At 38.0% G+C, this 23,091-nt stretch overlaps 1 protein-coding gene across 3 annotated transcripts in view; it reads left to right on the top strand.

Moving 5' to 3' along the window:
* The window catches only part of ITSN1 (intersectin 1), a 248,611-nt gene that overhangs the window by 125,038 nt on the left and 100,482 nt on the right, over positions 1 to 23,091 (top strand). For all 3 annotated transcript variants that reach the window (XM_030914040.1, XM_030914041.1, XM_030914042.1), the window contains exons 10-16: positions 1,299 to 1,436; positions 3,139 to 3,254; positions 7,476 to 7,738; positions 9,579 to 9,728; positions 9,814 to 9,954; positions 15,997 to 16,084; positions 16,530 to 16,669. In XM_030914040.1, coding sequence (XP_030769900.1) covers positions 1,299 to 1,436; positions 3,139 to 3,254; positions 7,476 to 7,738; positions 9,579 to 9,728; positions 9,814 to 9,954; positions 15,997 to 16,084; positions 16,530 to 16,669 — 1,036 coding nt within the window. The remainder of the gene's footprint in view (positions 1 to 1,298; positions 1,437 to 3,138; positions 3,255 to 7,475; positions 7,739 to 9,578; positions 9,729 to 9,813; positions 9,955 to 15,996; positions 16,085 to 16,529; positions 16,670 to 23,091) is intronic.

Consider the following 23,091-nt stretch of genomic DNA (forward strand, 5'->3'; position numbering starts at 1 on the left):
AAAGAGACATAGAATTTTAGGCTAAATTGACAGTATTCTGTATGTTGTGGTTCATATTTGTCAAAACTCTCAGACTTATACTCTAGAAGGTGTGCATGCTACTTTATGGAAATTATAACAATAAAAAAAAAGTTTTTAGCACCTAAAGAAATTTCAGAATTAAGAAGGTTTCTTAATTTTTGGCATTGGCAAAGCCAGTTTACCATTGCATTTGTCCTGTTGACATTCTAATGAACGGATGTGTTGTCATGTGTCTTCTTTTGACTGTCCAGAAATTGTTAAGTAAAATCACATTCTTGGACTTGCTAGGAAAATGTTTTCTGTAATTAGCTGCTTGGGCAAGTTCATTATGAAGAATGATGGAGTCATTATGAAGAATGATGGAGATTGAATCCTGAGATTGAGGAAGAGGAAACACTTTGACTCTGTGGCTGGAGTTCATAAAGATCCACCCTGCGGGCCTACATTAAGGGGTGGCCAGCTACGCCCAGTGGGCCGAATCTGGCCTGCATCTGTTTTTGTGAAGAAAATTTTTATTGTACAAACAGCCATGCCCATTCATTTATGTATTGTGTATGGCTACTTTCCTGCCAAAATGACAATTCAGTAGGATAGGGATTGTATGTCTTATAAACTATAAAATATTTACTACCTGACCCTTTACTGATAGTTTATCATTTCCTGGTCTACAGCAGAACATTTAATGATATAGAGCTGCGTGTGGTGGCTTATGCCTATTATCCCAGCGATTTGGTAGGCTCACTTGAGGCCAGGAGAGATCAAGACCAGCCTGGGCAACACAGTGAGACCCCCATCTTTACAAAATATTTTAAAAATTAGCTAGGCATGGTGGCGCACACCTTGTAATCTCACTATTTGGAAGGCTGAGGCAGGAGGATCACTTAAGCCCGGAAAGACTGTAGTGAACTATGATCATGACTGCAGTGAGGCTGCAGTGAGCTATGATCATGTCATTGCACATCCGCCTGGGTAACAGAGTGAGAGCTCATCTCTTTAAAAAGATACGTGGAATATGAGTGTGTTATATTTTAAATATGCAAAGGTTGGGAAAGAGTATCATTATAATCATAGCGTTTGTTGAATGAGGAACACTGTCCCAACTACTTGTAATTTTATCTTTGCAACAGTATGAAGTAGATACCAATTTGACAAACTGAGGGACAAAGAGACTCAGTTGGCCTGTGGTCAATAAGAAAACAGAACTTCTAAATCACTCATGAATAATAAAAACATGAATTTTCATGAAACTGGATTACAGCGAACTTTTTGTTGAATAGGAATCTTTCTGACATTGATCAAGATGGAAAACTTACAGCAGAAGAATTTATCCTGGCAATGCACCTCATTGATGTAGCTATGTCTGGCCAACCACTGCCACCTGTCCTGCCTCCAGAATACATTCCACCTTCCTTTAGGTAAGGAACATTGATTGGCTCTGATCAGAAATTGTGTGTAGAGTATATGAATTCCAAACTTGGCTTTATTGACTTATGTGTCTTACCTAATTTCCATCCCTGACAAGGAAACTAAGTATTCGTGAATTCTAGAGACTCTTTTCTAGATCAATATTAATCTTGGGCCCGTTCTGTTCTTCAAAGTACTTGTAGTATATTAGTGAAACAATGAAGTAAAACATCAAAAGATTGTTGATTTTGTACCAACCTACGTCATCAATGCTTACCAGAAATTTTCACGACAGATGCCAGCAGCAAAAGAGAAACTGCATGGGCATATGCATAGAGAAGAAACCAAGGAGATCACACCTGTGAATTCCACACATTTCAGTGGTAACAAAAGCTGCTAGCAATATAGAAATTATAATCAGGAAGACAATTGAAGAAAATTACCCTGGACTGGAAGAAAGTCTCAGTAAAGATAGCAAGAGAGTCAGAGGTCCAGTGTTATGACTGGCATCCTCATTTACATTCATGCATGCATGCACACGCTGTCCAGGACAGCTCTGTCTTCTGGCTTCAAACATTAAAAACTGAATATGAGATCTTACAAATACAAAGGAGAATGAAAGAAAGATTAGGATTTCTGTCCTGAGTCCTCAAACTGCAGGAAGGACTGGGGCAAAATCCGCTTTAAATGAAGAGAAATAGAGCCATTACTGTCAGCACACACATGGTACAGGAGCAAGCTGAGGAAACTGTGACAATGTAGGAAGCAGCAGGTAGCTGAGGCACTTTGTGAAATCCCACATCTGCAACATTGGGCTGATAATAAATGCATGAAAAGGATTGGGAGACTGTTTAAACACAGCAAAGTTAAAAGTATAAAGTGGGCTGGGTGGCGCGGTGGCTCACGCCTGTAATCCCAGCACTTTGGGAGGCCGAGGCGGGTGGATCACCTCAGGTCAGGAGTTCGAGATCAGCCTGGCCAACATGGTGAAACCCTGTCTCCACTAAAAATACAAAAATTAGCCAGGCATGATGGCAGGCACCTGTAATCCCAGCTACTTGGGAGACTGAGGCAGGAGAATTGCTTGAACCCAGGACGCAGAGGTTGCAGTGAGCCGAGATTGCACCATTGCACTCCAGCCTGGGGGACAAGAGTGAGACTCCGTCTCAAAAAATAAAAAAAAAAAATAAATAAATAAATAAATAAAAGTGTAAAGTGAAAGAAATTAGTAAACAAAGTGATTTGTTTTACGAACTGTAAAGTATAGACATTGCATGTGTTTCTTAGAGGGTGAAATGGAGAGACTGGAAAGGGAAGGGAGATGCTCCCAGTGAGTTGAGCTGCTGATCTTCCCTTGGAGGATTTTAAGGTCACTTGAGAGGGCAATGGAAATAGCAGCTCCCACTTAGTGCTCACCATGTCCCAGGCATTGTTCTTACCACTTTTTGATTATTAACTACTTTCATCCTTTGGGATCGTTTCAATTTTGGTGGTGGTTCTTAAACAAGCTTGGCACTCAGAGTCTGATGACATTCAAATATTCATTAAAAAACTCTTTGTAAATAGAGAAGACCAAATCTTTATCTTTTCCGTACTATAAATGAAATTTGCTCATGGTATGGTAAAATCTTTAAAAATTCTTCTTCATAACTTGTCCAACTCCACCCAGACAGCTCTGTCTGAATGTGTTTTTCTTTTTCCCCACAATTGCAGAAGAGTTCGATCTGGCAGTGGTATATCTGTGATAAGCTCAACATCTGTAGATCAGAGGCTACCAGAGGAACCAGTTTTAGAAGATGAACAACAACAATTAGAAAAGAAATTACCTGGTAAGGCAGCCTTTATATTGAGTTAAATCATTTAGATTAAACGAAATTAGAGATTTCCTATCTCTAAAACAAAGAGGTAAACATAAATTTAGTTTTTGACATTTTTGCCTTGTAACTTAACACACCTTAGTCAGAGATATTGTTACTTGTGGATTTGGGTCTGGATAGAGAAATAGGAATATTATGTACTCTGCTAATGCACTGTTGTTCTAACTTGTAGCTTGAAATCTGATTATAAACTGCTAAACAAAAATTATGTAAATGTTATCCATAGAATATACAGCACTAAAAATTGATGAGTATTAAGGTGATTGCTTAATACCACCAGTGCAGAAATAGAAAGTCAAATCATCTACTGTTATTTTCTCATGTTGTTATAAGAGAATTGGAAACTCCTTAATTGCAGGAACCTATTTTAAATTTAATGTGAACCTATTTTATTTTATTTTGTTTTTTGAGACAGAGTCTTACTCTGTCACCCAGGCTGGAGTGCAGTGGTGCAATCTAGGCTCACTGCAACCTTCGCCTCCCAGGTTCAAGTGATTCTCCTGCCTCACCCTCTGGAGTAGTTGGGACTACAGGCATGTGTGCTACGCCCGGCTAATTTTTGTGTTTCTAGTAGAGACAGGGTTTCACTATGTTGGCCAGGCTGATCTTGAACTCCTAACCTCAAGTGATCCACCTACCTCGGCCTCCCAAAGTGCTTTGATTACAGGCGTGAGTTCCTGCACCCGGCCTGAACCTATTTTAAATGGTCCTCATTTACAGTGATAAATCCATCATACTATTAAAATATTCTAAGGTGGCTATGAATTATTAATGGTGAGATGATAATGATACTAAGAAGCAAATGAAATTATGGAGTCTTTTATGATAAGTACTTTGTCGGTGTCATTTTGCTGCATTTAAGATGCTCAGCAGTTAATTGGTCTGGTCAGAACACTAGATGTCCCAGTTTATTGTCTGAACTAAATTACCCTTTGTTCACTGATAAAATACTATTGGATATATTCTGTGTGCAAGACTGCATGTTGAGCAAAGAATCTAAATGCTAATACATGGTTCATACTCTCTAGAAACTTTAAAATGTATTAGAGGATTTAAGATATCCATATAAGCAATCACTTAAGCAGTACGTGAGTGGGATAAATTCCTGGAAACTATTATAGATGCACAACAGACCTCACTTATGGTTGGTTGGTGTAGACTGGGGAAGATACGAGGAATTAAATGTCTGTGGAAGAGGTCACAAGTCTTCAAGATGAATAGGGTCACCACAAGTGGAAGTGAGAATATTTCAGGTTTTGTTCACAATGAGAATCAAGTTTCAATGGCAGATAAGGACAGGAATGCTTGGAATGCAGAATTTTCTTTTTCCGTTTTTAGTAGACATTCATTTAAAAATTTGAACAGGAAACGACATTATCAGAGATTTCATTTGTGCATTCATTCTTTCAACAGCCATTTATTGTATGCCTTCTACGTACTAGGAATATTGCCAGATGCTGGAATTAAAAAGATATATAGAGACTTGGAGAGTTTTTTAAATTGAGATGAGAGTCACATAATACAACATGTACAGTTCAGTGGCTGTCTTAGTCTGCTTGGGCTGCCATAACAAAATAGCATAGACGGGGCGGCTTGAACAGCAGGAATTTTCTCTCTCACCGTCCTGGAGGCTGGAAGTCCAGGATCACAGTGTGCAGGTTTGGTTCCCGGTGAGGGCCCTCTTCCCGGCATGCAGACAGCAGCCTTCACTTTTTTTTGCTCACATGGGATTTCCTTAATTCATGCATGCAGAGAGAGACAGCTCGCTCTCTCTCTCTCTTTTCTCTCTGTCCCTGCCTTTTTTTTTTTTTTTTTTTTTTTTGAGACGGTGTTTTACTCTTGTTGCCCAGGCTGGAGTGCAGTGGCGTAATCTCGGCTCGCTGCAACCTCCGCCTCCTGGGTTCAAGCAATTCTCCTGCCTCAACCTCCCAAAGTAGCTGGGATTACACTTATGCGACACCACACCAGCAGATTTTGTATTTTTAGTAGAGACGGGGTTTCACCATGTTGGTCAGGCTGGTCTGGTCTCGAGCTCCTCATTTCAGGTGATCTACCCGCCTCGGCCTCCCAAAGTGTTGGGATTACAGGTGTGAGCCACTGTGCACGGCCGTCCCCGTCTTTTTATAAGGAAATTCATTTATCATAAGGGCCCCACTCTTATAGCTAATTGTTTTTTTTTGTTTGTTTGTTTTTTTTTGAGACGGAGTTTCGCTCTTGTTTCCCAGGCTGGAGTGCAATGGTGTGATCTCAGCTCACCGCAACCTCTGCCTCCTGGATTCGAGCGATTCTCCTGCCTCAGCCTCCCAAGTAGGTGGGACTACAGGCATGCGCCACCACGCCTGGCTAATTTTTTATTTTTAGTAAAAACAGGGTTTTTCCATGTTGGTCAGGCTGGTCTGAAACACCTGACCTCTGGTGATCTGCCCGCCTCGGCCTCCCAAAGTGCTGGGATTACAGGCGTGAGCCACCACGCCTGGCCAGCTAATCTAATCTTAACCTTCCAGAGGCTCCATTTCCAAATAACACATTAGGGTAATTAGGGCTTAAAAGTATGGATTTTGGTGAGGCAGCACAAACATTCAGTTCCCAACAATGGCATTTAGTGTACTCTCAGTGTCTTGCAGTCACAACCTCTCTCTTGTCCCAAGATACTTTCCTTACCCCAAAACAAAACTCCATATCCATCATTCCCTCCAGCCTGTGGCAGCCACCAATCTGCTTTCTGTCTCTTGGGATTTACCTATTGTGGATATTTCATATAAATTGAATCATGTATGACTGTTTATGACTGACATCTTTCACTTGGCACGATATTTTTGAGATTCATCCACCTTGCAGATGTATCACCTTACATCATCCCTTTCTGTGGTAGGGGGACTTTGAAAAATTTTTTTTTTTTTGAGATGGAGTCTACTCTTATCACCCAGGCTGGAGTGCAGCGGCACAATCTTGGCTCACTGCAACCTCTGCCTCCCAGCTTTAAGCAATTCTCCTGTCTCAGCCTCCCAAGTAGCTGGGTTTATAGGTGCCTGCCACCACACCCGGCTAATTTTTTTGTATTTTTAGTAGAGACAGGGTTTCACCATGTTGGGCAGGCTGGTATGGAACTCCTGACCTCAGGTGATCTGCCCACCTCAGCCTCCCAAAGTGCTGGGATTACAGGTGTGAGCCACTGCACCCAGCCAGGACTTTGAATTTTAAGGTATCAGAATAGAGGACACCATCTCCTCTGAAATTACCAAAGGTGAGCAAGGAAACCAATACGTACTTGCCCTTTTTCATCTCTAATCGCTGACTACAGTATGTGAAGGAAGTCTGTCTAAAGCAGTGAAGTCCAAACAGGAATGTGGGAAGAAGCCAAAGAAGGATGCTCACAGCTGCAGATCTCAAGGCAGAGTGAGAAGTGATGGTTCTTAGACGTGGACCAGAGACTGGCATGCTGCACAGGGTGGCAATGAACACTCTCCCCTGGCTGGGGTTGGTACCAAGGAGGATTGCGTGAGGCCGACACAGAAATGAAATAGACACTGCTGAGGATAGTAAGGGACGCAGATGATGGGATTGTAGAAAATGTAGAAATAAAATGGACATAAACAAAGTATTAGAGAAAAAATGATAGAACCGAGTAATCATTCTAAATTTATAATTGATGTGTCAAAGAAGGAAACTGAATAATGGGTTAGAAAAAATTGTTGACTGTGATCTCTATAGGGATAAGGACACAGCTTGCTCTTCAGTGTGAAAAGCTCACCTTTAGCTCTGCTTTGAGAAAGCTTGTTAGAATACAGGACTCATCAGCACAGTTATAAGGCAAGGGGAAGGAAGGAGAGAGGCGGAGACTCATGGTCCAGAAGAGAGGGGGTTAATTCCTAAGGCAAGCTCATGGGAAGAAGGGAAAGGATGGAGTAACAGGGAAGGAAAGGAGTCTGGGTAGGGATGTAGAACTGCTAGATGAGGATCTTTTAGAAACAGTGTTTGGCGTGGAGGAGAAGATATAAGCAGAGAGGTTAGGCAAAGGGGGTTTTATTGTGCTCATTAATAAGGACACAGAAGCTTAGGGAGTTCTGAGTTTGGGTTTGTACTACAAGTTTCAAATACACTGGTGAGTTTTCCTTTGAAAAGAGTATGTTGCAAATCATGAGCTTTCATAGTTGCTGTGTTCCTTGTCTGAAGTAACGTTTGAAGATAAGAAGCGGGAGAACTTTGAACGTGGCAACCTGGAACTGGAGAAACGAAGGCAAGCTCTCCTGGAGCAGCAGCGCAAAGAGCAGGAGCGCCTGGCCCAGCTGGAGCGGGCAGAGCAGGAGAGGAAGGAGCGTGAGCGCCAGGAGCAAGAGCGCAAAAGACAACTGGAACTGGAGAAGCAACTGGAAAAGCAGCGGGAGCTAGAACGGCAGAGAGAGGAGGAGAGGAGGAAGGAAATTGAGAGGCGAGAGGTAAGCAGGCGAGAGTGGAGCCACCCCGAGTTAGTGTGCAATTACCCCCTTTCAGAATTATCCAAGTGATCTAGTCATGCCATCTTTGTCTTTTTATAGTTCAGTAGTTTTAGTATATTCCCAAAGTTGTGCAGCTGTCATCCCTAATTCCAGAACATTTTCATCGCTCCAGCTCCTTACCCATTAAGCAGCTACTCCCCATTTCTTTCTCCCTCCAGCACCTGTCTATCATTAATTTACTTTCTATCTTTCTAGATTTACCTATTTAGGACATTTTTTATAAAGGAATCATCAATATATGGACTTTTGTTTCTGGCTTTCATTTAGTGTAATGTTTTCAAATTTCATCCACATTGTAAAATGAATCAGTCCTTTCTTCCTGTTTATGGCTGAGTAATATTTTATTATATGGGTATACCACATTTTTTAATTCATTCAGCAGTTGATGGTCCTTGTGGCTGTTATAAACAATGCTGTTATGAACATTAATGTACAAGTTTTTGATGATACAATTTTGTAACAAACCACTGATACCAGTTACGTGTTTTTCCAGACTGTTTTCTCTGTATACACCTATATAAAAATATAAAGGTTTATATGGTGGAGAGTATAAGGGTTGTGCAATTTTTAAAAAATCACTGTAATAGTGTCATACCAATTACATTATTCTGCAACCTTCTTTTTGTTTGTTTGTTTGAGACAGAGTCTCACTCTGTCACTTCCAGGCTGGAGTGCAGTGGCGTGATCTCAGCTTACTGCAACCTCTGCCTCCTGGGTTCAAGCGATTCTCCTGCCTCAGCCTCCTGAGTAGCTAGGATTACAGGTGCCCACCACAACACCCAGCTAATATTTCATATTTTTAGTAGAGATTAGGTTTCACCATGTTGGTTAGGCTGATCTCGAACTCCTGACCTCAGGTGGTCCGCCCGCCTCAGCCTCCCAAAGTGCTGGGATTACAGGCATGAGCCACTGCGCCCGGCCTGTGCAACCTTCTTTTTAAACTCTTTTAAAAATATGTCTGGGACATCCTCCCTATATTCTATGGAAGTCTTCATAAATTTAGCATCATACCTGGAAAGGGACTAAGCCAATCTTGTCTCTCTTTCCAATTTTAGTACATTACTGCAGAAGCAACGCATAGTTCTCTCATGTGAATGAAAGGTAAAAATGAGGAATTTTTTGATATAAAAAAATAGCCTGAGTGCCGTGCCTCAAACCTGTATTCCCAGCACTTTGGGAGGCTGAGGAGGGATGATCACTTGAGGCCAGTAGTTGGAGGGCCACTGCATTCCAGCCTGGGTGACAGAGCAAGACCCTGTCTCAAAAAAAAGAAAGAAACGAAACTTATAGCCATAATTCCTTTTTTTTTGAGACAGAATCTCACTCTGTCGCCCAGGCTGGAGTTAAATAATAATTTCTCTTTTGGTGGAGTAAAATCAACTTTTGTTTGTTTTTGTTCAGGGGTGTTTTAGTTTGATTTTACTGCATAAAGAAATTTGCCTTCTTGGCGTGTCAGTATGTAAGAAGGAGCACTTTTAGTTAGTACATCAGGCATTCTTGAAGGCATAAAGAATGGAATTCTAATGGGGAAATGATCCTGTCATCTTACATAAATATAATATTACGTAAATATAATAGCCAGTTCTGTATATTCCCGTTATTCCCATAGAAGGAATACCGTAGTTTTGTAAGTTATTTTTTGTTTTGTAATGTGATTTCTTGTAATGTTTATTATTTACTCCCTAAAAGGAAGGACTTACTAGATGTCACTTTTGTGAAGAGACATTGTGCAGTGTAAGAACTGAAAAATTAGTAATTTGTCTCTTTGTAAATGTCACAGGCTGCAAAACGGGAACTTGAAAGGCAACGACAACTTGAGTGGGAGCGGAATCGAAGGCAAGAACTACTAAATCAAAGAAACAAAGAACAAGAGGACATAGTTGTACTGAAAGCAAAGAAAAAGACATTGGAATTTGAATTAGAAGCTCTAGTGAGTGAAGTTTGGTTATACTTTGGAAATAGTTGGAACCATTAAAAACAGTAATAATTTTTTATTACTCTTTCATTTGTTCAAGAATGATAAAAAGCATCAACTAGAAGGGAAACTTCAAGATATCAGATGTCGATTGACCACCCAAAGGCAAGAAATTGAGAGCACAAACAAATCTAGAGAGTTGAGAATTGCCGAAATCACCCATCTACAGCAACAATTACAGGTGAGGAAATATGCCTCTTAAATGCTATTAAACTGGCATCCTTTTCTCTAATTCATTTCATTTACTTATTTATTCAGTAAACATTAAGCAACTATCTTGTATTAGGCACTGGGAAGCAAAAATGAAGTAGACAGGGTCCTTGTGTGAAAAGTAGCCTGTCAAGGAGACAGACTCAGCAAATGTTTATTGAGCACTGCTTTGGGCCAGGTGCTTTTGCAGTTTCTGAGGCTACAGCAGGGACAGACACTCTTGTCTTCTGGGAGCTTACCCTCTGTTTGCAGGAGGAACAGAGACTAACAAAATAAAGTGTGTACTGTATTAGAAGATGAAAAGTGCTAGGGAGAGTGAGTAGGGAAGGGAATAGAGAGTCCTAGGGATAAGAAAGATTGTGATTTTAACTAAGGTAGCCAAGACAGGTCTTTCTGGATGGTGACACTTGAGCAGAGACTTGAAATTATTGATAGGCTAAGCCATGTGGGTATCTGGCAGAGCAAGATCTAGGCAGAGAAATAGCAGTGCCAAAGTCCTGAGGCCATGACAGGACTCTTGAGATGCCAGTTACAGCAAGGAGACTACTGGTTAGAGCAGGTGGGAGCTGGATCACACAGAACCTGTAGTCCACCAACAGGACTTTGGCTTTACTGCGATAATTATAATAAATAAGTACACTTAAGTATTTTAGGGGGTCATATGAGAGCTATACGTATAGTAAATAGTTGGAGACGGACAGAGCACTATTAGTAGTTCTCTCTTCATTTTAAAGCCTATCCAAAGTTGTTATGATATAACCTGGTTTGGTATCAAGTGTTGAACTACAGGGGCATCAAATTCATGTAAATGTTGCCTGCAGATGATAATGTTTGTCTGTGACTCTTTTATGTCAGACTTTTTCTCAGCATGATGTTTTTGAGATGTATCCGTGTTATTGAGTGAATGACTCCTTTGTTTCTTTTCATTGCGGAGTAGTGTTTCCTTATATGTCCATTCACCTATTGGTTGATATTCAGGTTCTTTCCAGTTTGGAACTTTTATGAATAAAACTGCAGTGAACATTTATGTACAAGTCTTTATGTGGAAATGGTTTATTTCTCTTGGGTAAATTTTTAGGAACGGAACTACCATGTCATATAAGTATATATTTAACCCCATAAGAAACTGTCAGGCTGGGCACAGTGGCTCACACCTGTAAACCCAATACTTTGAGAGGGCAAGGGTAGGAGGATTGCCTGAGCCCGGGAATTTGAGACCAGCCTGGGCAACATAGCAAGACCCCATCTCTACATTAAAAAAATGTAAAAATTAGCTGGCATGGGGGCATTCACCTGTAGTACCTGCCTGAGGCAGGAGGACCATTTGAGCCCAGGAGATGGAGGATGCAGTGAGCTGTGATTGAGCCACTGACAGCCTGGGCCACAGAATGAGACCCTGTTCAAAAAAAAAAAAAGAGAGAGAGAAGAGAAAGAAAAGCAAGAGAACTGTCAAACTGCACAGAGTTTGTACCATTTTACATTCTGATTTAATTTGTATTTAATTTAATTTGTATTTCCCTGAAGGCTAATGATGTCGGGAATCATCTTACGTGTTTATTGGCGAGTATCTTTTACTGTATATCTTTGTTGAAGTATCTGAACAAATCTTTTGCCCATTTTTTATTGGGCTGTTTGTCTTACTATTTATTTGTAAAAGTTATTTTTATGTCCTTAACAAGTCATTTGTCAGATAATGTTTTGCAAATATTCTCTCCCAGTCTGGCTTGGGTTTAATTTTTGTAATGGTATTTTTTAAAGGGCAGAAGTTTTAAATTTTGATAAAGTTCAGTTTACCATTTTTTTTCTTTTGGTGTTCATGCTTTTTATGTTCTATCTAAGAAAAATTTGACTACCCCATGATTGCAGATATTTTATTTTCTTCTAGAAGTTTTTGGGATTTAAAAAAAATAAGTTTTATAAGTTTTTATAAATTGAAAAAAAATTAAAATTTTAAGTTTCATAGTTGTATCTTAATATGTTTAGGTCTATGAGCTATTCCAAGCTGATTTTTGCATATAGGGTAAAGATTGAGGGTTTTTTTTACATACTGATACACAGTTGTTATAACATGATTTATTAAAAGCACTGGCTTTTCTCCCATTGAGTTACCTTGGTAGCTTGTTGAAAATCAGTTAAACATATTTGTAATCGTCTATTCTGGACTCTATTCTGTTCTCTAGATCTGTCTGTCCTTTACCAGTATCTCACTCTGTCGACACCTAATTTTTGAAGTCAGGTGATACGAATTCTCTGTTATTGTTCTTCTTTTTTCAGAATTGTTTTTGGTTATTCTAGGTCCTTAACATTTCCATGTACATTTTAGAATCAGCTTATCCATTTTTACAAACATGCTTGGAATTTTGTTGGAATTCCATAGAATTTATAAATCAATTTGGGAAGATTTGACATCTTAGCAATAGTAAATCTAGGGCATAAATCTCTGTTTAGGTTGTTATAAATTTCTCTCAGCAATGTTTTGTAGTTTGCCGTGTCTAAGTCTTGTATATACTTTGTAAAGTTTATCCCTGAGTATTTTGTGGCTTTTGATGCTATTGTATATTGCATATTTTTATTTTAGTTTCCAGTTGTTTGGTGCCAGTATATGGAAATATAATTTATTTTTGTATATTGACCTTATATCTGTGATTGCTTAACTGACTTTCTTTGTGTGTCTTACTTTGTTGACCAGAACCTCCCATACTATATTGGATAGAAGTGGGAAGAGCCTTGTTCCCTCTCGATGAAGGAAAGCTCTCTTACCATTGAGTATAGTGTTAACCAGGGTTCTTGTAAATGCCTTTTATCAGGTTGAGGGACTTCCCTTTTTGCTGAGGGTTTTTATGATGAATGGGTGTTGAATTAGATCATATGTTTTTTCCCGCATCTATTGAGATAAGTATTATGTTTTTTCTTTCTTATTTTGTTAATATGATGAAATACATGGATTGCCATTTGAATGTTAAATCAGCCTTCCATTCTTGGGATAAACCACTTTTGATCATGGTATATTACCCTTTGTTAAAATATTTCACTACATTCCATTTCATATTATTTTTTAAAGGATCTTTTTAAATCTGTTGAATTCAATTCAACAGAGATAATTGGTTTTTAGTTTTCTTCTAATATGCTTGTCTAGTTTTGATATCAGGGTAATGCTGGCCTCAGAAAATGAGTAGGAAAGTATTCCTTCCTCCTCTGTTTTCTAAAAATGTCTGTGTTGAAATAGCATTTCTTTTTTAAATTTTGGTGGCATTCACCAGTGAAGCCCTCTGGACCTGGAACTTTCTTTGTGGTAAGACTTAATTATAAAATTTATTCAGTGGGTATAGGGCTATTCTGATTTTCTTTTTCTCCTTGAATCTGTTTTGATTATTTGTATCTGTCAGTGAATTTGTTTATATTATCTAAATTATTAAGTTTATTTGTATAAAGTTGTTTATACCATTCTCTTATTGTATGCAAGTCTGTAGTATCTGTAGTGATGTCCCTTCTTTCTTTCCTGGTATTGGTAATTTGTGTCATCTCACTCCGTCTTCCTGCTTCCTCCTCCTTTTCCTTCCTAATCCCTTTTCTCCTTTCTGCTACTCTCTCTCTCCTCCTCCTTTTCTTGATCAATCTATCTGGAGTTTGTTGATTTTTAAAAAATAAGTTCTTGGCTTTATTGATTTTTTTTTTATAAGCTCTTGGCTTTATTGTTTTTCTCTGTGGTATGTTTGTTTTCTGTTTTATTTATTTATGCTCTTTTTCTCTTGTTTCTTCCACTTATTTGGGGTTTAATTTTCTTTTGTCAAGCTTCATAAGGAGGAAGTTTAGATAATTGATTTTGGACCTTTCTTCATTTTTGATACAAACATTTTAAGCTTTAAATTTCCATCCAAACACTGACATTACCATATCCCACAAATTTTTAATATGTTGCGTTTTCATATTTATTCAATTCAAAATCTTTTTAAAATTTTCTTTGTAATTTATTCTAATTCTTTCACATTTATTGAGATTTATGGCTCAGCATATGATCTGTCTTGGGGAATATTCTATGGGCACTTGAAAAGAATGTGCATACTGTTGTAGTTATGTGGAGTGTCCCCTAAATGTCAGTTAGATCAAGTTGATTCATGGTGGTCTTCAAGTCTTCTATGTCTTGACTGATTTTGTGGCTACTTTTATTAGCTACTGAGAGTGGGACACTGAAATCTTGGTCATTGTGGATTTGTCCATTTTCCTTTCATTTCTGTTCAGTTACTGTTTCATGTACTTTGAAGTCCTAAGAACATTCTTATACATTTGAAATTTGAGATTTGTAAAGTAAAAAGTATCAGAAGTTGATTGCTGGAAATTATTTTAAAATATTACAAAATGCATGCACCTTTTTAAGTATATTTTTCTTTTCTTTTCTTTTTTTGAGACAGAGTCTCACTGTTGCTGAGGCTGGAATGCAGTGGCGCAATCTCGGCTCACTGCAACCTCTGCCTCCCGAGTTCAAGTGATTCTCCTGCCTCAACCTCCCCAGTAGCTGTAATCACAGGCAAGCACGACCACACCCGGCTGATTTTTCTATTTTTTGTAGAGATGGGGTTTCACCACGTTGGCCAGGCTGTTCTCGAACTCCTGACCTCAGGTGATCCACCCACCTTGGCCTAAGTATATTTTTCTATGTGTTAACTCTCTTTAAATGTCTTTCATTAACTCTTGAGGTGAAGTTTCATAAAATATTCTCCTGGAAAATTTAAGGACGAAGGCCATGCGTTTATTTATCTAAGTATTATCACCTAATACTATATGACCAAGTACAATTTTTATTACTTAAGATTGATGCTTAGAATGTTCACTTATTGATAATATGATAAAAATCAGGATTCCCCAAAATGTAATGAAGTGAAAAACAAAACATTCTTTGAAGAAAGAAAAGTACGTAGTAGATAATGAGATATTGGTTTCCTTTCTGTACAGGGATTAGCAGATACTTGCCTTGGAGATAAATCAGATCTGATATGTGTATTCTGTTTTATCAAGATTTTTTTTTCTGTTATGGATTATTCATAGGAGAAGATGCTTCTAAATTCTTGCTATTGAGTTAACTCTACCATTTAGACATACATTACAGAGATTTATTCTGCGTAAGCCGGTCTGTATCTAAAGGTGGTTATTCCAAAATGGACGGGTTTTTAGCTTCTGATGAAAAATTTTAATTAAGGCATTTTTAGTTTTTCAAACAAAAAGTCAATATCTAGAGCTCATTTTTTATCAAGGTAAAAATAAGAGTCAAATATTCTTTATTATAACCTGGGAAGGCTGCCATTTACTGAAATGTGCAGAAACTATACAGGATATTTTCAGCTAAATTTAAGCAAATACTATGCTTGGCAAGTTAACCACAAAAATTCCAAACAGCCTGTGCAGTGTGGCTTAACTTTTTTCTTGTGTCAGTTAAAAAAATAGTTGCTTCAAAACTTTTGTGTACCTGTTTAAAATTCCATCCAGTGTGGTGGAAAAATGTTTATAGCAGCTAAGAGTCTAGTTGTTAAAAATCTTTGATTTCTGTTTCCAACTTCAGGTATATGGTAAACCTAAGTTCAGCCTTAGTAAGTATCAAAGTTCAGGACAGAGTAGTAAGATAACTCCTATTTAGACCACTGAGTGAGTTTACAAATAGTAGGATCACTGCATTTGCATTTGATCCCGGTGCCATTGGAAGATCATTACTTCAATTTATCCCTGGAGTAGTACTTAATGTACATTTTTTGAAGCTTATAAATATCCAGTAAGTCAACAAAAATATAAGAAATATCAGGGAAGCTATCGCTGTCTTAACCTTGTTTTAGGGAAAAGCATTTGGCAAACAGTTAATTTATTGGCAAGAAAGCAGGAGCCTCACCTAACTAACAATTAAATGCAGGTTCACCATACAGGATTTGGGAAGAGTCAGAAAACTGACTTAAGCTCTGCCTGGATCTTAATGTAGACATGGTAGCCTTCCCTGTCATTCATTACTGTTTTCCTCCTTCCTTCCCAGGAATCTCAGCAAATGCTTGGAAGACTTATTCCAGAAAAACAGATACTCAATGACCAATTAAAACAAGTTCAGCAGAACAGTTTGCACAGTAGGTGTTTTATTTTTAAAGTTGACCTTTTCTTTTTTCTTTCTTTTCTTGAGATGGAGTCTCGCTCTGTCCCCCAGGCTAGAGTGCCATGGTGCAATCTCGACCCACTGTAACCTCCGCCTCCCGGGTTCAAGATTCTCTCGCCTCAGCCTCCCAAGTAGCTGGGACTACAAGTGCACGCCACCACACCCAGCTAGTTTTTGTATTTTTAGTAGAGATGTGGTTTCACTATATTGGCCAGGCTGGTCTTGAACTCCTGACCCCAGGTGATCTGCCCGCTTTGGTCTCCCAAAGTGCTGGGATTACAGGCATAGGCCACCGTGCCTGGCCTTCTCTTATTTTATAACCAGCAAGAATTTCCTTAAGTGAAATGAGACCATTAAAAAACATTTTCCTCACTGCAAATTAAAGTTGTTCTTATCTTTGCAATGTTTTTCTAAAATAGGAGATTCACTTGTTACACTTAAAAGAGCCTTAGAAGCAAAAGAACTAGCTCGGCAGCAGCTACGAGACCAACTGGATGAAGTGGAAAAAGAAACTAGATCAAAACTACAGGAGATTGATATTTTCAATAATCAGCTGAAGGTAACTCTTCTGTGTGTGCCTACATGTATGTCCTACCCTTTAATTTTTTTAACTGTCCAAATGATTAGTTGCTATTTAATCTCAGGCAGAAAAATTTATTATGCCATTGTGAGACAATCTAAATTGCACTTTTCTCCTTGAAAATACAAAAATGAATTTGGCATCTATAAATTAGGGCTGAATGAGTGGCCCCAGCATGACATCTATTTTTAACCTGAATCATATTTTGACACATCTCCATTCTTTTGTCTGTTTGCGATCACATCAAGTTGATTCCAAAAGCTTTATCTCTCTTATGTTCTTTGAATACTATTAAAAGAGATTGTTTTCTTTTTTAAAACTAAGAATTTTTCTGCCACTTCTTATCTTCATTGCGCTTAAATGTAGATCTTTATTTTGTTACCTCACATTTTTAAATCTTGCTGTTTTAGTGGAGTAATTGCTTTTGTCTCTTGTGGCAGAAGTGGTGTATGGTTTTGTCACATTTGCACAGTAAAATTGGGAAAATGCCAAAACTCTGAGGAAATGTAAAATGGTTAGATCACAGCCTCTTTCAGATTTGGTGTTTCTGATTTAACTTTACAACTGTATCATCTTAAGAATGTTAATTATTGGCTGGGCGTGGTGGCTCACACCTGTAATCCCAGCACTTTGGGAGGCCGAGGCGGGTGGATCACAAGGTCAGGAGATGGAGACCATCTTGGCTAACACGGTGAAACCCTGTCTCTACTAAAAATACAAAAAAATTAGCCAGGCATGGTGGCGGGCACCTGTAGTCCCAGCTACTTGGAAGGCTGAGGCAGGAGAATGGCGTAAACCCGGGAGGCGGAGCTTGCAGTGAGCCGAGATCGCGCCACTGCACTCCAGCCTGGGTGACAGAGCAAGACTCCATCTCAGAAAATAAAAAAAGAAAAAAAAGAATGTTAATTTTAAAAATCATAACATAAACAGTTTATTTCTTATAAACAGTCATATACTACTTTAGATGTATGTAGATACTAACGTTTTTGTTATTCTTATAAGAAATTGGATGTTATACTTTTTTCCCCTCCAAATATTTGTTTTCCTTATCTAACTTAAAATTCTTTATACTTGACTCTGGCCAATTCAGCTTTTGACAGTAGGAAGAAGTAAAACTCCTATTCTTTAATTCTAAAAACAAAATTAAAAATTAGAAATTATATTTGAAACTTTTATAATAGGTGACCTTTGGATTGAGATTCTAGGCCAAATTGTCTAGACATCTGAGTTGAAGTTATGTGTGCTGTTCTTTCAGAGTATTAGGTAATGATCTTTTCTCAATTGTACAATTCCAGGAAAGTGCTCTTAGGGGAAATATTATTTGAGCCAACTTAGTGTTTTTCTTCACTTTGCTTTCATGCTTACACAGTGTGTGTATGTGTGTACACTATATATGTTCTATATTCATGCATATATGATTATGTGTGGTATGTCAGTATTGGAAGTACAGCTGTAAATTAACCATCTCAAGATAAGTACAATTAAAAACAAAAAAACAAAAAAGATTAAGTTCAATTAAAACATGCTCACATTAACTTTCATTGTCACTTGTCTCTTTTATAGGCAAAAAAAACAAAAGAAAAAAGAAAATAGCACTGTTGCAAAACCTACATTGCTTTTTAATAGTCTCTTGGGATATAAACTGTTAAATATTAAGCTATCTTCTGAACCCAGGTAGTAGTCCAGATTTGTGCCTTCACATTAAGATTCTTTTTCTAGAAATTTGACTCCCCAAAACAAGGTTCAGGTATTAGAAAATGATACTCTAGTGAGAGACTTTTGATAAATGTCTAGAAGATCTGTAGATTAAATAATTTTGGTGATTGAATTGCTGTTGCCATTACTAAAGAGAACACCCTTATTATGTGGTGAGTCACCCCTACTTTGTTTAATTGACTATGGCTGCTTTCAGCATCACAGAGTTTCTTATATAAAGGCTAATTTTAGCCCCCCTTTCCACTAGCCCTTTTTCCAAATATACTTATTTTTAAATAAGAATATTTCTTCTTGTTTTTTAATTTTAATTTTGGCCTTCTCTTATTAACTTTAAATTTAAATTAATAAGATGAGTTTAAAAATCACAGGTCAGGCCAGGTGCAGTGGCGTGTGCCTGTAATCCCACCACTTTGAGAGGCAGGTGGATCACTTGAGCTCAGGAATTCAAGACCAGCCTGGGCAAAAGGGTGAAACTCTGTCTCTACTTAAAAAAAAAAAAAAAAAAGAAGAAAGAAAAAAAATACCAGAATTAGTCGGGTATGATGGCCTGTAGTCCCAGCTACTTGGGAAGCTGAGGTTGGAGAATCACTAGAGTCTGGGAGGTCAGGGCTGCAGTGAGCCATGATTGTGCCACTGCACTCCAGCGTGGGCAACAGAGTGAGACCCTGTCTCAAAAAACAAGCAAACAAAACAATAAACAAATCACAGGTCAGTATAACTATATTGTTTTGTTATTTAACACGCATTTGGAGGACTTAGTTAATATGTTGTGTTACGCTTATTATCTCTAGTATTCCTCTCAAACCTGGTAAAGCCAAAGCAAACAGTTAAATTGGAGAATCAAAAGATTTGTAGAATTTGATTGAGACAACTCAGAGATGGATTTATCATTTAGTCTCTTAAGTGTCATTTGCCCACTTTTCTTTGTTGTAGCCACACTGGAAAATGAAGTACTTTTTTCTAACCTTAGAGCATGTGTCTGTTAGCAACTGTGTTTTCTAGGATGATGAGATAGACCAGGCAGAGCCACCCTCTTGACCCTTGGAATTTCTTCAGTGTCCCTCTTGATCAGCAGTGCGTTTAGAGCATCCACACTGATGATGCAAAAATTACTTCTACCTTCCTGGGATGTGTCATTTCACACATCTAACCTGGTGGTGTGAATTTGCTGTATCCTAAACCTTCCTTTCCTTAAAGGAAGCCAGCTGGAGAGTACAGAAAAGAAATTCGGGCTTCCGATTCTTTTGTATTTCATGTTCACATAGATTGTTCACCTGGAAGAAGGAAATGCAATTCCCTCGTTATAGATTAGTACAGTAACACTGGAGGAGTACCTTACAGAGTACAGAATTTTAAAATTAGTTGATCAGGATACTAAATCTATATTAAGTGGCTGGCTCCACAAAGGAGTATAACATTTAACACAAACTGATTCTATTTTGGGTAAATTGCAGTAAGTCATTTGATGCATGTTCAGAGTTATGTCCAGTTTCTTAGATATAAAGATAACACAGGGAATAATCGTACCCTGGTTCAGCCCAGATTCTGAGTTATAAGACAGTTATCAGGAAGTATAGGAAGCGTATTTAGTCAAAAAACTGAATACACTTATACTTGCCTTTTCTTTTAACATACAATCTGATTTAGTTCTTTCCTGTAGAATGTCTTGCTCAGATTAATTTGTCTTTTGTGGATTTCTCCCATTTTCTTCAGGAAGAATTACATTCTTCCCTTCCCTACCCAGAATCTGATAAGCAAAGATAGAAATTCTCCCAGCGTTAATTAAAGAGGAAAAAGTTACAGGTTCATAGGTATTTGTTTTGTATAGGAAGCAGCCTATTGAAAGCAGAAGGCATGATTACAGTTGTGGTCTTCTGTTACATGGCTCCACATTCAAAGTCATGGGCCTTTACATTTCTGCATAATCCTAGGAAATTAAAGGCTTATTTTTTGTTTTCCAAAAAGGCTGTTTTTCCATGCATTTTAATAGATATTTACCTTGTAGGTGTCACATTTATATATTCCAAAAAAAATCCTAAGGCGTAAATATCTTTCTATTTACCACCCAAACCAATAATTACTTGAGAAAGGAAACAGGAATCTTACTGTAGCAAATAAAGTTTGCTTTTGGGTTGTAAATAAGTCTGTAAAAACAGGGAGGGTGGGAGAAGAGAAACGATAGCACCCTGAAATATTGAAGCTCTTGCGCTGCAAATTCCCCAACTGGCAGCCTTTGTACTTATGCTGCCCTTGATATGCATGGGAAATTTTAGGTTTTTGATTATCAAATGAAATATTTGAACAGTGAATTAACCAGGAATAATTAATTGTATTGTGATTATTGCTAGCATGAATTAGTACATCTTAAAATAGTTTGAATTCAGTGGATAAAATTTATTTACCATAAATGTCTGCTTTTAAAATGTGTTGTGTATGTAACAAATACCTTATTAAGAAATCAGTTCAGTAGTCTTCTCAAATCCACATTCTAGAAACAACAATTTAAAATTATCATCTATGACTTTTACTTCAGTTTACACGAAAATTAAAACTCCCAACTTTTTTGGAGACTCTGTGTACCAAAAGGGTAGTTGTTTTTCTTACACACAGTGCTTACCTATAGGTATAAAATTATGATTCAAACAAGTGTTAACTAACATTACTGCCAGAACTTTTTGGACAGTGGCACCTGACTTTACCTTCACCTTGGTGATGTCAGTAGTTATTATAGCACTTTTCCTTGGCACTGACAGCCTAATGTTCCATATTTTAATATCTTAGCTCTAACATGGAGCAGCAGCACAGAGTACAGCTTGTAGTTTTCCAGGCTCCTTTAAGAGGTCAAATAAGGAGAATCCAACACCCAACGGGGCTAGATTTTATGTTTCATGTTGAAAAGTTGAGTCCTTGTTGGTTCCTGTCTAGTCAGTGTGTACTGGACAAGTCCTAATGTGAATGGCCGTTTACATTTGAGCATTTCTTTCTTCCAGTCAGTGGCAATGGAGGAGGCAGTGTTGCAGTGCCTGGCAGTTCTCCTGGGCTGCGTCATCCACTTAGACTTCTTTCTAAAGGTCTCCATGCCCTACTCAGGCAATGCACATCTTTCTCAGACTAAGAATGATGAACCATCTCCAGCTCTGTGCTTCAGTTTCCCCTGCGCAGATGAGTGCTCAGTGTCTAAGATAGCATTTACCATGAAGTACTAAGCCTTCTTTATAAAAGTTAATTATTAGTTATTGTTAATCTTGGAGTATGATTGATTCTTTCCTATTGACGAGTTGCGTGTGTGTATGGTGGTGTAAACTGAATTACAAGCTGGACAAGGTACTGTATACTGTAGTCTTATCTTTTTAACAAGCATTTTAGATCATTGAATTTGAGCTTGTCTGCAAAAATGTGAAAGCGCTCCGTTATTATTTGGGTCATGTGCATATTTCCATCATGAGAGACATACTATGGTCAGTATACTATTCCAAATGTCTATAGCATTTTATTTTCTAGCAAAATTTGAGTATTTAAGACTAATTCACAATTATGTTTTAATTCCTTAGTATACTTGGGAAATTCAGGCTTCTAAAAGTAGACACAAGAGGCTGTTAGAAATATAAATTATCCCCATAATACTACCTGTTCTAAAAATTGCTCCTAAGAACTGAATCGATGTTGAAATGAGAAGGCCAGTTATAGTAAATGAGGTTGTTTGCTTAACTAAAGCCTTTATACTCTTGGTTTCAGACACTTGCTTTCATGGAAGGCTCATTCATTATGAAGGCAGTGAAAGGCAAAATGTTTAGCAACGAGAGGAAAAAAGAAAAGAGTTGGAGAAAGAACTGCAGAACAGAGTTAGAAGTCAGGGAAAAAAATGCTTGTGAAGAGAAACAATGAAGGAAGGAGAAAAACTCAGAAAGAGGAGGCACAGAGACAGCGAGAGAAATCAATATGAATTCAAACAGTAGTGTTGCTTTCTCATAATTAGTATTGTTTGCTTCTTTCATTTTGTTCAAGCAAAAATTTTATTTTTACATATATGATCCTTTGAAAAAGACCTCTCCTGCATGGAAGTAATAAAATTCTCTAACTCTCACTCTGTCAGATTCTGTGCCATACCAGTAAGCTGGTTGGTTGACTTTTTTAGTTATAGTGTGGGGTTTTTTTCTTTTTAAGGTAATAAAAATTTAATAAAAGGTAATTTGGGAAAGGGTTAAGAAGAACCCAATCTTTTGAAACAATCCTTTCTTCTCTTAATAGAATATTGCTTTGTGACTAAAGCAGACACTTTGAGGGAAATTCAGATTTTTTAGGACAAACTGGAATCAGATTTCTCTTTCTGGTAATACTTCCCAAGGGTACTTCCCAAAGCCTCATGGTGGAGGGTGTCTAATTACCTATTCCTGTTGCAGAGAGGAGAGGAGCTTCTAACTCTTCTGCCCACCGCCTTCCACACATACACCTTGCTCCAATCTCCCTTAGCACTTGTGATATGTTGACTACCATTTTGTGCCATGGGAAATAGTCTTATCATTTTGTTAAATATTGACTTTAAATTTAAATATTTGAACATGTTTTCAAATAGCATATCCCGTTTCAGAATTTAAATAATCAGGCCAGGTGTGGTGGCTCATGCCTATAATTCCAGCACTTTGGGAGGTCGAGGCGAGTGGATCACTTGAGGTCAGGAGTTTGAG

Source organism: Rhinopithecus roxellana, chromosome 13 (assembly GCF_007565055.1).
Source record: "Rhinopithecus roxellana isolate Shanxi Qingling chromosome 13, ASM756505v1, whole genome shotgun sequence".
NCBI lineage: Eukaryota > Metazoa > Chordata > Mammalia > Primates > Cercopithecidae > Rhinopithecus > Rhinopithecus roxellana.